Here is a 15,176-nt window from a genome sequence, read left to right on the forward strand (position 1 = left end):
TTGTAAAGAGACCAATGCAGCTCTTCTAAAAGAGAACATTTAATAAAGGCTTGATTACAGTTTCAGAGGTTTAGTCTATTATCATCATGGCAGAGAACAGGGCAGTAAGCAGGCAGGTGCTGGAACAGCAGCTGAGAGCTACATCATGATCCATAGGCAGAGATACACTGGTCTTGGCATGGACTTTTGAAACTTCAAAGCCCACCCTCAGTGGCATACTTTCTACATCAGGGCCATGCCTCTTAATCCTTATAGTCCTCTCAAATAGTGCAAATCTCCAGTGACTAAGTATTCAAATATCTGAGTCTAAGGGGGCCATCCTTATTCGAGTCGCATCCTCTATATCTGTGCCATCACAGGGAGGCTCAAGTCTAAACCCTTAGCATGCTCAGAAGCAACTATTTCCCTGACCTTGTCTCTGCTTCCCCTTCCAGTTCATCTGTACTCTCTATCTATCCGGGATACTCATCTATAACAGAGCTGAACCTGCTCTTGCATATGATTGACAGCTGTGTTCTCCTTACCGAGAATGCCCTCACCATGGGTCTCTTCATTGTTCCTGGAGTCCGAGTCCCACAGCTTAGTTGTCCTCATCTCAAAAATGCCTACCCCTCTGAGTCCTCTACAGAACTGGATCTTCTGCCATTGTATCATAAGATGATTTGAACATGCCTCCACAGCTTCGCATATCATAGAACAAGAAGGGATACCTCTTCCTCTAGAGCCCCTTGAAGAGAAAGGATTCCATTTGACCTCGTTAGTGACGTTTAGAACATAACCCAGCGCACAGAAGGTGTTCAAAAATGAATCTTTATAACCATTCCCTGTGCTGCTGGAGACACGGGGGAAATGATCTAGGCTACATAAAGATGCAACATTAATCCTTGAGAGAAAGATCGAGATTTGAATGAGTATTAGGACTGTCATGTCCAGGGATGGCAGCTGAAACCATGCTAGCAGGACAAGGAGTGTGTGACAGTAAGAGATGAGAGAGCCATAGTGATTTCTTCTCCCTCCCCCACCTTTTTCTCTGTCTGAAACAAGTATTTTTAGTGGGTTTCTCAGGATCCACTTTTCTCATATTTATTCCAGTTAATCCCCTTTGTGCCTCCCTTTGCTTGGTGCACCTCTAACATAAAATGTTCGTTCATATTTATTCACTGCCTTTATGCATCTTCATTTTAATGGCATATGACTAAAAGGGACATTTTAAGCATGCTTCTTCGGAGCCAGCTGCTTTCTATTGAATTTTTGTGGGTTGATTCCATTGGCTCGCAGCAGGTCATGGCCTTGAGGTGACAGATGGTCCATGTTCTTGGGTCTTGTATGACTGCTAGCATTATTGTTCCCTCTGGGGCTCAGGGGTTTTGGTGACTGCATCTAGAGACCTTTTGCTTGCCATCTTGCAGATAAATATACAGATGCATGAGTTAGGCAATAACTTGATTTCTCAGCTCAGTGAAACAGGAATGAGCGAAAAACACAAAAGGCTCTCCTGGACAAGGCAGAGGAGTCACTAAGGAAGCTTTCAGCCTTGACATTGGTCCATGGGGGAGCCTGGGGGCTGTGTTTCAGTGACGCCAGGCTCCTGAAAGCCAGAACGGCTGACTGTGGGCAGTCATATTAAATATGTGATTCCAGAAATGTGATCAAACTGACTTCCTGCTAGAGTCCCAAAGTAACTCCCACTGGGGAGCTGGAGAACCCTTTTGTTATCCACTTTTGATTCTATGTTAGGTTAATATTTTTTGAGAGATAGATTTAATTTGCCCAGTCTTTTCAATCAAAGAAACTGATACATTAACAGGTTGAACGGTGGTGGTAGCAGCAGGGAAAGTAATTAAAAAGTCTAATTTTTCTCTCCAAAAAAACACCAGCTCTTAAATTAGATAGATCCCTCTGGTCCCAAAAGAAGTCAAAGTTTCAATAGAACTTTTATTCAAATCCTAACAAAGTCCTCTGGATTCTCAGATGTCTGAAGGAATACTGAGAATTAAAGTTGTGGATTTGAGTGTGGGGATGTCTGGATGATGGTTTGTATTTAATTTTTAGGGGTGCCATAACAAAGCCCAACAAACTTGACTCTTTAAAATAAGAAAAGGTTATTCTCCCATGGTTCCCGAAGCAAGTGGTCATGGCCGTGTTGCCTCTAAAGCTCCAGAGGAAACTCCGATCAACACCTTTCTTTTAGCTCCTACTAATGCCATAATACTTTCACCATTGAAGTAGAAACTTCTGGTTTCTTTGGAAAGTCAGTTATGTCAAATGATGCTTTGCTGGGGACACGCAGGTGAAAGGATGTTTTGCTAAAGCACAGGCATGAAAGAATGCTTTGCTGGAGCAGACAGACACGGGTGAAAGGATGTTTTGCTATAGCAGACATGTGAAAGGTCATGTGAGGTTTAGAAAGAATATAAATATGTCTCCACAGGCAGTGGCAGCTTGAGCATTTATTCAGTTTGCTCCGACTCACTATTCTTCCCTGAAGATGCACATGTATTGGTTCACCTTACATTGCATTGCTGAGCTTCACCTGTGGTGACTTCATAGAATCTCACCAGAGAACTTCTAGTGAGGTGCCTGTGGCTTTTGCCACTCCCTTGGACTCATACCAGTTGGTGAAGTGAGCCTTGCAGTTTCTTCTGGATTGAACTACACTTGCTGATTTGTGTGTGGTGTCTGCCAAGTGGACTGGGCTGTAGCTGCTGCTTCATGAGTGGAGTTTGTTGGCGGACTGGACTGAGAACAACAAAGATTGGAATTGCCCCCCAAAGAACTATTTCTAAACAGATCTGCTTCCTGCATATCCTCATAACCTTTTCTTTTCCATTAGCTCTGGCGGGTGGTAGGCTAGAGGGGAGGTTGAAGCCCTATTAAAGTAGGCTATGAAAAACATTTGCCTATGCTCTATAGCATACAAGTCATGGCCCCAGTATCTGAATTCTTAGTCACAGGATATTTGTGTCTTGTGTCTGTGGTTTCTACTCTCATAAGCCCAGCAGTCATATGAGATCTGGACCCAAGCAATCCCTTGTGTCATCATTTTAACTTGATCATAGTTGCAAAGACACTATGCTCAAATAGAGTCTCATCCACAGGTCTCGAGGCCATGGGACTTGAGCATATCTTTTGGGAGAATACAATGAACCCCATAATAAGGAGCACTGTCTGAAATGGGAAAATTACTTTAATATATGAGATTATTTAGAGTGCCAAAGGGCTCTACCCACATGTTCCTGGGAGGCAAATTGGCGAGTGTGCTTGGGATGGTCTCAGTTCAGAGACATCAAATGTTTGTTCTACAAATAGCCGAGGTTTTGGACATCAGTCTGATCATTCAGCCCCAACATTAGGTCATTCAGGAGGAGCGAATGATGTCTATGGTTCATCTTTGAAATATCTTTGTGATGTGATAGAACACTACTTAGCAATGGGTGAGTGAATCTGAGTTTGAATTTATCTGCTCTGTAGCTTAGGAGCCTTACTAATATCTAATGATTCTTTCCCTTTAACTTAGAGAAGGCAATAAGAACAGAGCCTGTTCTGACAGGAAAAAAGATGATGGATCCACCACATCCATCCATTGCTTGTGGTCATGTCCCAGCAGCTGAGCTCAATTTTAAGTATATGGACATTTCCTCTTCATGTGTGTATATGTGCCTTATGTGTGCCTGGTGTCCACAGAGGCCAGAGAGGAGGCATTGGATCTCCTGGATAGTAGTGATTCCCCACTGTGGGTGCTGGGAATAGAGCCCTGGTTCTCTGCAAGAGTAGCGAGTGCTCCTAACCACTGAGCCATTTCTCCAGCCCTGTTTAGCCCTTAAAAGAAATAGCTCAAGAAGCACAACCCTGTTTCAGTTGATTACTCTAAAGCCTCTTTAACCTGCTCATGTACTCCTGGCTCTCTGATTCCTACATCTGAGATCCAGCTTTGACATTTCCTCTGCCTTTTCTGATTAGACACAGAGTCTTCCTCTTGAACCCTGGCTCTCTGCTTGCTCCATATTACTTTAGCATGCTCTGATGTCAGGCTCTAGCTCTGGATGTGTGTGAGGCCCATGTGCCAGCCTAGTTCAAGATACTCTCAAGTAAAACACAAAAATAATTAAGACATTTTGTCTTGAGCCTTATGATGGTTAGCTCTGATTGTCAACTTGACACAGCCCAAGCAACTCCCACCTTCCATTGACATCTCTGTAAACATGGAGTATAAATTTCCATCCACTATAATTTCATAATACCACTCGCATGAGAAAATGCACGAGAGAGGGTTTTGTAAAGTACCACATGTAAAAAAAAATGATTGGAAATACCATTGTCTTGGTCATCTGGGGAATAGTCTCTAGTTATTCTGTTCAAAATATTGATCCAGGGGCTGGAAGTATAGTTCAGTTCATAAGATTCTTGCCTTGCAAGCATGGAGACCCAAGGAAAATGCTAGCATGATATAGCTCATGCAGATAACGCCAGGGCTAGAGATGTGGCTAAGCAGCCTAATACAAATGTAGAGCTCCAGACCAATGAGAGAGCCTATCTGAAAGTCGGTAGACAGTTTTCATAAGCACAACACCCAAGGTGGTCCTCTGACACTCACACACATACACTTGTGCACATAAACACACACATATACATACACACAAATGTATATATAAACATGCCTACAAAATGATAATAAAATAGCAATCGGATTCCTCAGGTCCTGAGTGGGCAAACATGAGAGTTCAAGTTGGGAAGAATATCCTCTGCTTCTCTGGTTCTACAACCCAAGGAGGTCAGACTCCATTTTGCATCCTCAGCAAGCTATATTCTTGAAGCATCACAGCAGGACCTGATGGAGGACATTTGTATCTGGGTTGCTACTCAGAGCCCAGTCCTTCAGACAAGCCTATAACTAAGTTCATAGGCATAAGAACCAATGATGAAAAGAAAATATGAGAGGAACTTTCTTCATATGCCCCCTTTCCAAGCCTTGCCCCACTTTCCAAGCCTTGCCCCACTTTCAAAGCCCTGGAGGGGCACGTGTAGCTCTCACCTCTCCCATGATAAAATGATCTGGCTATCGCCATTCAAGACAGAGGCCAGAGAGAGCTGGAATCTGATACTGAATGGCACTGAAGAGAATATATTTTATACAACATAAAAGGTCCCGACATAAATTAGAAGAAATATTGGGAACCTTCAAAAAGGTAGGTCAAACTTTTTCCTCAAGCAGATAATTACAGGCTGGGGGTGAGTAAATCTTATTAGCCTCTTTCTACCTCGTCTCTTCTCATAAAACACTAGCAAGAGGAAAGCTACTCTCCATTCAGAGTGGACAGCTTGCCTGAAAGAGGATGGGCCCGTGGCTGTCAATCATGTCATCTGTGGTTGGGTTGTTGATGTTGATTTCACCACCCCCACCTGTCTCACCAGGCTAGAGCTTAAGCCAATCAACCAAATGTGAAGTTCCACAATAGGCTGGCCAAGACTCCATGATGTCTCCAAATCTGAAGAACTACTCCTTCAGGCAGCAATTTACCAGTTAAATTTCTCTGCCCTTGTTTGAGGACTTAAAATTAATGAAGTTGTTAACATTTCTTAAAATGTCTTTCCTGGCAGGTGAAAGGTATGGATTTATTACCCATGAGCCTGCTGGGCTTTTTGATTCATAGACATGTAGGCCAAGCCACGCAAAGCACCCTTAGTAGACAGGAGTCCGGCCCTAAATCTGCCATTAGCTTTCTCTGTGCTGGGTCTCTGGGTGAGGCCTCAGTGTTATTCACTGGCAATGGTCTCAGCTGCCTGCAGGTTTCTTTATTTAGCCTATGACCTCTGAGAAAGCAGGACCCAGCCTTCCTCATCCTTGAGTTTGCATCAGGTCCGGCATCTGGCATGGGGGTAGAGGGTAACGTTGGGGTAGACACACCAATGTGGGCATGGAAATGGAGGTCCTGATGGTGATCATGCAGTCTCCATGGTTCTCCCAGAACTAAATATGACAAGAAGACAGAAAGGCTCTGAAAGCATTGCTGTACTCCATCAAGGTGCCATCAATCCTTCTGGCATCAATCAACACTTAGAACAGAGCTGACACTGATGAGTGTGGTCCAGCACTTAGTCACTAACTGGCCAATGGTTTGAATCTGATCAACAAAGAGTAGAAATCATGAGCTTCTGGGCCATGAAGGGCAGTTGGAGAAGACTTGTAGAAAACTGCTTGATCTATTTTTTTTTTGCCCCAGTTATTCCAGTCTTCAGGTTTACTGATAAGGAAGGTGGGGCTCAGCGAGAAGAAGTGGATTTACCTATCACAAAGGGTGGATGAGTTGAGTCTTACTAAACTCCAAAGGCTTTCTGCCTTTGATCTGCAACCTCCTTCAATGTCCTCTATAGGGAACCAATAGCTGCTATCTGTGACACACCAGATAGACTTCTAGACATTCTACACAGTATAAAAGTTGTCCTCTAGAGATAGTCAATAACTTTGGGAGAGAACTCCACACGTTATCTGAAGACCAGTTGTATAAAACATCTGGTTACAAAGCATTAACCACACAAAACACAAGTTTCTGGTGATTTATAGATATTTTGTCTCATCATAAGATGCTATTCGGTGTCTGGTTTAAAGTCAAGAAGTAATTCTCAACTGGAATCTCCCAAGAACCACTGAGCCTTCTCTCCCTCTGGGGATACTCAGGAGTGGCAAATAGCATCGCAGCTCACAGTAGAATCCTAAACTGCTTAAGGGGGTTTCATGCATTTCTTTCTTTCAATTTGAAATGAAAGGTGCCTTTAATACGAACCAAGACTAACTGTGTAATAAATGAGGGATGGCAGACTTCTGACTGGAGCTTTTCTACAGCGAGTGGAACATCTCTGTTAGTTGTACTTTAAATAGGTTAAGCCCAAGGGCAGAGACCAAGAAGCAGGAATAGGTAAATATGCCCAGAAGGGCATCTAGAACTCAGCACTGTACTGGGTTCATAAATACTTAATTGAATTAGGTCTGATGAGAGAGTTCAACATCAGGAAGCCTTCTGCTTTCATTCATCATACATAAGCCTTTAGCAGTGACTTCCAAGGAAGGAATAAAATGGGAAGTGAACACAGCATTGTACCTGTCCTCAAGGGGATTAACCCCCAAAAGATGAAAAAACTGAAGGTGCTCCCTGGAAAAGTCCCAACTCTCTCCTAAGCCTGATGTTCCAACAGCAGAGCCCCTGCTACTGTGAGCTTTTAGGCTGAGCACTGAGAATGAATAATTATATACCTTCTCAATACAATGTCCTAGGGATTCGCAGGCCAGCAGCTCACAAGTGGAGCTGGTGGTCTCCTGGGGAAACAGAGCTCTAAGAAAACAATAGCAACGTTGTGACTAGTGGGCTCACTCAAGATCCTATTAAGCTTAGTTTCTGCATCTATACAAACCAGAATTGAACCAGTTCTCTTGACCTCTGAGGCTGTTACACAATCAAATGAGCAGAGGTTATGCCAGATAACCTGTTTGAGAGCAGAAGTTAGCCAAATATAATGGAGTCACGGAATGGGTTCTGGGAGACCTGTGCCCTCCCTACTTGGAGATCACGGTCTATAGAAATGCTAAAGGGAAGAGCTTTAAATCCAGAAAACGACAATCTAATACAAATAAACATCACATCTAATGAATGGTGAAGGGAACCAGGTCTGGAAAGCTTGGAGGATGGAATGTGTGAGCCAGAAAGCCCTTAGCTTTCTTCAGGATTCACTCTGCCACAAAAACATCTTAGCTGGAAAGATCAGGTGGTGCACTTGAGTATTCTTGGGGATCAGAGGGTGCAGTAATAGGCATTTTGCTATAGGGGACCGAGGGATTCCTGAAATGCTAGTGATCACAAGTTAAGACTCAGAACTTCCCCCAGTTAAAAGGTAGTGACGGCATGTCACAGAGAATTGTCAAAGATACACTTACCATATCGACTGCGGTGGGAAAGGAAAGGGAAGGAGTCTTTCATCGTCCAGGTCAGATTCCACATGAAGGTACCAGGAGGAGAAGGCGTTTCTGAGGGTGACTCCATGGAGCTGTGTCCTGCACACAAACAAAGGAGAAAATATTGATTCTTGTGCTTAGGAGGGACATTCTAGCTTTCACTCCCTATCACCCAAGATGAAAGTTCATAAAAAGACTTTCTGTATACTTAACAGGAAGATGAGCAAAAGGGTTGAGGCACCAACCAACTGAGTAGATCTCAGGCCTGTGATGTACATCTTCCATCAAGGGGAGCCGTATCTGAGAAGTCTGAATACTGTGAGCAAGTCCGTGCTGAGGATCTCTGGAAGATGAACTAGAAGCCAGGCAGCTTAATGGCTCAGTCTAATAGCTCTATCCAAAGTCTATTCTGCTGGTAAGAATTTGTGCAACTTCATAGAGGACTTCGATTCATCTCATTCAAATAATGCCTCTATCCCTACATTCAGGCTTGTAACTTCATCTGATGTTGTTTGCTTGGGTTATTGCCTTATCAATGAGAGGGTTGAAATTGCACTCAGAAGTTACGAGTACTTGACAATTATGTTATTTCCAGGGAGGAGGGGAGCTATGTTACGGCTTTCTCATATCCAAGAGGCTACGGAGCCAGAGAGGACAAATGTTTCTGATTTGCATGAGTGAAAAAAAAGGGGGGCTGAGAGAAAAGAGCAGAATGGCATTAGTTCTTTATTTAACAGAACCTCAAGTGGGTTTTGTAGTGAAAAGCCATTATTATCTATCTACAAAGCAAATGAGCGCACTCTGCATGTTCATACCCTGCTCTTCCCTGAAAATCCCCAAATCTATCACTATGCGCTAAGGTTTTATAGTGGGCAACGCTTTTTATCTGTTAAAGAAGGAAGGTTGTGAGAATTAGCTCTTTAGCAGCTACAGACTGTGTGGTGAGCCTGGGGGAGGGAAGGGGAAAGGAGGAAGTTAGGATTTCTTCTGCAGTTTCCTTTGTGCAAACCCCTGCTCCATCCTTTGGTCCTGTAACAGGACCATCAGAACAGGATGAAGGGGAGGAATCCACAGCCACAGGAAGCCAAAGCGCTTTCCCTGGTTCTGCCTTGCAGCCTCTTAGACACCTTCTGAAGCAGCAGCAATTCAGGACTACGGACTATCTCAGAAAGCAAGGAAACACAAACAAAACCCCAGGTTGGGAAGATTGCTCAATCAACAGAGTGCTGGCCATGGGTGGTGGTCTGAATGTGATGCCGGTCTCTTGCTTTCAGAACCGGCCCCACACCATGCACTTTGAACATGTCTGGCTGGGATGCCCATAGCAGTTTTCTGTGATGCTGCATCTCTCCGCTCTTTCCATAGGCACTCAGGTAAAGCTGACGATAGGGCCCTATACTCCTCCATGTGTAACTGGTAAGAAATGATCCCTGCCCTTCTCCCACACATCTGAAGGAGAGGCATTGACTCTTGAGTGCCCAGGAAGGCGACCTTTACTCTCCTTTCACATCTAGTCCTAGAGATTTTGGAGCTACATCTTCCTGCAGCATTTCTACAAAATGGCTCAGAAAATGCAGGTTAAGAGCACAGAAGCTATGCAAGCATGCTCTGTCAAGCATCTATGCCACCCGTGCTGCTTTAGAGAGAGACAACGAGATTTAGACAGGGCAACTCAAGGCTACATGAGTTTTCTTGGTTAGGGTGAGACATTTTAAAAATCAGTAATATGAGTGTAGCGAAGACATACCCTGTGACAAGCCAGCACTTGGAATGCTGAGGCAGGAGGATTATGAACTTGGGGCCAGCACAGGTGACATAGCAAGACTATCTCCAAGACAGAAATATCAATAAATCAGGCTGTGAAGATAGCTCGTTAAATAATCAAGTACTTCCTACACAAGGATAAGGACCTGAGTTCAATCTCCAGAACCAATATATCCATGTATATGTGTATATGTATATGTGTGTGTGTGTATACACACACACACACACAGATATATATATATATATATATATATATATATATGCTTGGTTGGATTTTTGGATTGGTTTAGTTTGGTTTGGTTTGGTTTGGCTTGACTTTTGTTTTGTTTTGTTTGTTTTGTTGTGAGATAGGGTTTTTGCTATGCAGCCCTGGTTGGACTGCTACTTGCAATGTAGACCAGGTTGGCCTCAAACTTAAAGAAATCTACCAGCATCTGCCTCCTGTATCTGGAATTTAAGGGATAAGGTACTACTCCCAGCCAGTAGCATATGTGTTCAATCCTGACACTGAAGAGGCAGAGACAGATGGCTCCCAGGAGCCTCACCTACTCAGTAAGATGCAGATATTCCTGTTTTGAAAAACAAGGTGGACTGCTACTGAGGAATAGAGTGGCTGTTCTCTGGGCTCCATATGCATCTTCAACATTTGCATATGTACACATACAAATATGCAGAGAAGCACACACACACACACAAATAAAAATAGAATTAATGAAAATAATATGAATTAAGCAGATGTGCCCTAGGCACTACACTAAATATTTTAAATATATGATTTCATTTACTTCTTACAATAACCTGTGATTTGTCTCCTCAGTTTGAAGCTAAGCAGATTGAGGCATAATGAGATGTGACACCTTTATTGAAGACTCAGAGGGCAGGGCATCAAAGAGTCAACTGGCCAGGTCAGCCTGGTGCTAATGCCCAAACTTGTACAGCCACTCCACAGGGGTCCCCACAAACTGTTGGCAAGTAGACATTGTTTCTCTATGATGCCTGCTAGGGCTCCAGAAGTCGTGCTCAAGGTCAGAGGTTACTACCTTTGCTGTGTGAAGGGTCCGAGAAAATGTCAACCAAGCCTCTGCAATGAATGAGTACGAAGAAAACTGTCAACTTTTTCTGAGTCATCAGCTTAGCGCACATTTTCATCAGACTTGAAGTTACACCAAGACTAAGCCTCAGTGATGTTTGCAAATCATGTCATGTTTCATAACCTTTTTGTTTGGGAATGGTATTTCCTTTTTCCTGGATGAGTAGGATCAAGGGGAGTGGGTAGACTTCAGGAAGTTATTATGACTCTGAGTGGGCAAAAAAATGGCAGATGACTTTTTTTTTAACCTGGAAGGGGTCCAGGTAATGTATTCAGATTTTAAAAATGTATCCGAAAGCATTCACAATGAGAGTCTCTGATTGCCGAGTCATGGCCCAACAAAGAGACAAGGAGATCACTGTAGCTTGTCTCTACAGATAGAGCTTTACTCATTGCTAGAGTACCACAGTTCCAACAAACTGTTGGACATTCTCAGTGTTGGGTACCAGAAAGACAACAGGAAGTTTTATACTATCCTTACAGCAACTCCTAAGAACCCTGGGCCCACACGAGCCCCAAGACCAGTACCTCTCAACCTGTAAGCCACAACTTCATTGAGGGTGGGGCATCAAAGAACACTTTCAAAGGGGTTATCTAAGGCCATCAGAAAACATAGATATTTACACCATGGTTCACAAACACTTGGCAAAATTACAGTTATGAAGAAGCAACAAAAAATTATTTTATGGTTGGGGATCACCACAACATGAGGAACTGTATTAAAGGATCTCAGCGTTAGGGAAGTTGAGAACCACTGTCTTATAAGGTCCCTGGAGGAGGTGGGCATAGTGATTAGCCAGATGAAGCTAGTGGGATAGCCAATGAGAAATCAGCAAAAGGACACCCCACTCCCTGCACGCATGCCTGAAAAGGTGACTACCAAAGAGAGCACAGCCTACACAATGAACTTGCTTGCCAAAGGCATTGGGACAGGAGCAAATGTTAATCAGAGCTTATCGAATATGCATCACACTAGAACTTATGGGCTTAAAGTACCCTCACTGCATAGTGCAGAATAAAGGGGCTACATGCTCCCTTCAGAGTCCCTAACCCTTCCTATCTTCATTCCTGGTGGGAAAGGAGCTTTTGAGCATAAAGAAACACTATGCAATAAGACGCAAGCCATTTAATGAAGAAAATCAGGGTGTTAATCCCAAAGGATTGAGGAGAAAGACCATCGACCCAAATCATCATGGACAAATTAACTAAAGCAAGCAATTAATTAAGGCATGTAACTAATTAAAGCACGGCTTTCAAAATCCATGTCCATGGACTGCCTCCTCCTAAGGCTGGGTTCAAGAGATCAGCACTGGACATGGGCAAGGTTGGGTTTTTATGGCTTAGGGGTAGAGGGTTTCTAAATGGGGGATTTGTCAGGCAAACAGGTGGGATTGCAGAAGCAGAACAACAATGTAGTCATAACTGTTTGAAGCAAAGGTTTGCAATATGGGCAGAACAACTTTTTGAAACAAAACCATGGTTGCCATCTTCTGAAACAGTCAGTACAGATCCATTTGTGGTTAAGATTATAGGTGGGACATAGCCCTATCCTTGAGAAGCAGAGATTTACAACTCAAACAAGAATGAATCTAGGTTGTCTTACTGTAAGCCTAAGATGGAGGCAGGCTGGTTTTTCTTTGGGCGTCTACTGTGGAAATATGAGGCTGTAGTGTGGACAGGGTCTTGGCAGCACACAATGAACAAAGGTTTATAGTTGAGAAGATGTGAATTAAGCCACTGGCTAAAACAGGATGAGTCTTGGACTCCAGGGAACAAAGAGTGGACAGGAAAGAGAGGAGAATGGGCAGGAGTTGAGCTTCCTGGTACCCAAGTGAGCAGCACTGGTGGCCTAAGGAGGGAAATGGAAAGAAACACCCCCCTGGACTGGGAGACTATTTCTGAATACTGTAAAATGTCCCCCCTCTAATGATTCCCTGAATCCTCCTTAGGCTCTGCAGGGACCTGAGGCCTTGTAAAGACGCCAAGCTCCTTTACTGTTCTCTACCCACTCCCTCCATGCTGTCCTTAGCTTAGATTACGTCCCTGGCTCTCTACAGTCAACCCTGTGCCCACCATCTTAATGGCTTTGCCTCTTGCTCCTTCACAGTAGTTTGGAAGCAGCTGGATGTGGTGCTGAGGAGGAGGGAAAGAGAATACACAATGAAGCTGATAAATCTCACTTTAAATGCACCACCAAGAATGCCCAGGACTGCTTAGAAATCCCACTATTTTCCCCGACCAACCCAAATCACTCTAGCATGGCTATTTCCAGCTTTAGATTTCCACAGCCTCTCTTTCACTCATCTCTTCAATCAACAGCCTTGTTTCCTAGTTCACTGAGGAAAACTGGAATATGTACTCAGGACCAGGGGTTAGAACCTGGGTGCGCTACCATCACCCCTATTTGAAGGATCCACTATTTATCCTCTTCAGTAGTATCAACCCTTTCTCAGGGTGCTAATCTTATCCTCAAGAAGTCTGCTGTTGCAATTGATCCCCTGGCTCCACCATCAGTGATTTATCCCCTTCACATTTATCCCCTACCACACTGATCTCAACCACAGAAAGCATGAAACATCTTTAGACTCTTCTTCAGCCACTAACAGTATGGTGGCTTTCCGCTAAAGCTAAATCTCTTCATGAGTTTGTTCCTCCATTCTTCCTGCTACCTTCCCTAAAATATAGTAAAAAGCAAGATTGTGTTATTTCCAGTCACTGCCAACCCTAATCTTGATCTTACAAACCCTCTGCTAATGTGTTTGAACCAATTGACACCTCCCTACTTCTTGAACATCCCATAGCGCTGTTGGCCATATAGCTCTTGGTTGCTTCTAACATTGGTGGTAGGTCTCACTCATTCTTCTTTGCCAGGTGGCCCACTCTAAACAGGAAAAAAGCCTCCACCTCTTGCTAGCACTTGTCTGGGAAATCTTATAGCTAAACATTATACCGTGTCACAGTGGTTCTGACCAACTGACAGTTACCAATGACCAAGAAGTTCAAGGTATCCCAGGACACAACTGAGAACTCTTGGATATTCAATAAAGAGATTGATTTTAAAGAAACTCACAGCAGTCTAGATTCACATGTACATTAGCACCTTTAAGAACTCAAAGGTTTTGGTTTTGTGGTTTTTTTGTTTGTTTGTTTGGGTTTTTGGCTTTTTGTTTTTTGGATTTTTTTGGGGGGGGGTTGTCCTTAGAGAACCAACCATTCAGTAAATTTCTCTTTGCCTGGTGTTAAAATAAGTACAACTTTAAAGAAAAAAATCTGTGGGATATTTGCCTTCCCTTTTGAGACTTTTTAAGTGTTGAGAAATATGAGAATTCTTTCCATCTAAACTCAGTCCCAGGACAACCTCCTACAGTTGCACAGATTTACATACCATCTCTATGCCAATGCTACTAGATTTATATCTCCATGCCTGGCCACTCATTGAAAAGACGGAATATATCCGCTCTACTACATCAGATCTCCATTTTATTGTCTGTCCATTTTCTTACCTGATAAGCATTTCAGATGTAACATGGGCAAACCCCAACTCTTTATACCTTTTACCTAAACCTGATTTCAGAATCTTAGTTAATACTGATGCTCAGGTGCTTGGGCCAAAAGCTGAGAAGCCGTCTCCCACTTCCTGTCAATTCATCCACAATTCTTGATGGCTCCACTTGAAGTGTATGCTTTCTCCCCATCACCTCTCAGCCTGACGACTGCTGTCTGTGGAAACCCAGCGGGTTTCCCTGCAATCTGTCCTTCACATATCAGTAAGATTGACAATCCACCCCTGGAACTTTCTTTCTATTGCCTAGCTTCAAAGGACTCCATATGATCTGACCCCTAGTTCGTGCTCTGATTTCCTTTCTAACTATTTCCCCTTCCCTGTGAGCTCAGGCTTATAGGATGCCTTGCTGTTCATCAAATTCATCAGGGGGCATTCTTATCCTAGGGCTCTGCATGGACCATTCTCTAACCTCACTTCAGAAACATATGGCCACTCCTTCCCTTCCCTTCTTACAGTTGCCTACCCTTGTATCTCCTTAGAAAAAGTTTCCCTGATCACTCTGAGGATCCAACACTCATTATAAACCACCCTTTCCCTTTTCACCTCATCTTCTATTGTTTCTTATAATATGTATGTCACACACACACACACACACACACACACACACACACACACACACACACACATTTGCTTTCGTATGCTTCTGGAACTAGTCATTACTCTTAGCAGACTTGGCACATAGCAGACACTCAGCAAGTACTTGTCAAATGAATGAAAGAAAGTCCCCAGAGAATGTTAGTCATTTTGAAAGTGTTTAGATTAGTTATTTAACTTCAAGCTCAGGACATACTTGAAGGAATATCAATTTTCTG

The 15,176-nt window shown here is 43.4% G+C and overlaps 1 protein-coding gene across 3 annotated transcripts in view; it reads right to left on the reverse strand.

Annotated features, from left to right (window-relative positions):
- Positions 1-15,176, reverse strand: part of Alk (anaplastic lymphoma kinase) — a 735,715-nt gene that overhangs the window by 503,130 nt on the left and 217,409 nt on the right. For all 3 annotated transcript variants that reach the window (XR_001782029.2, XR_385265.4, NM_007439.2), the window contains exon 2: positions 7,928-8,044. Coding sequence is in view for 1 of the 3 variants with exons in the window: in NM_007439.2 (NP_031465.2) it covers positions 7,928-8,044 (117 nt within the window). In the remaining 2 variants the exon portion in view is untranslated. The remainder of the gene's footprint in view (positions 1-7,927; positions 8,045-15,176) is intronic.

Source organism: Mus musculus, chromosome 17 (genome assembly GCF_000001635.26).
Source record: "Mus musculus strain C57BL/6J chromosome 17, GRCm38.p6 C57BL/6J".
Taxonomy (NCBI): Eukaryota; Metazoa; Chordata; class Mammalia; order Rodentia; family Muridae; genus Mus; species Mus musculus.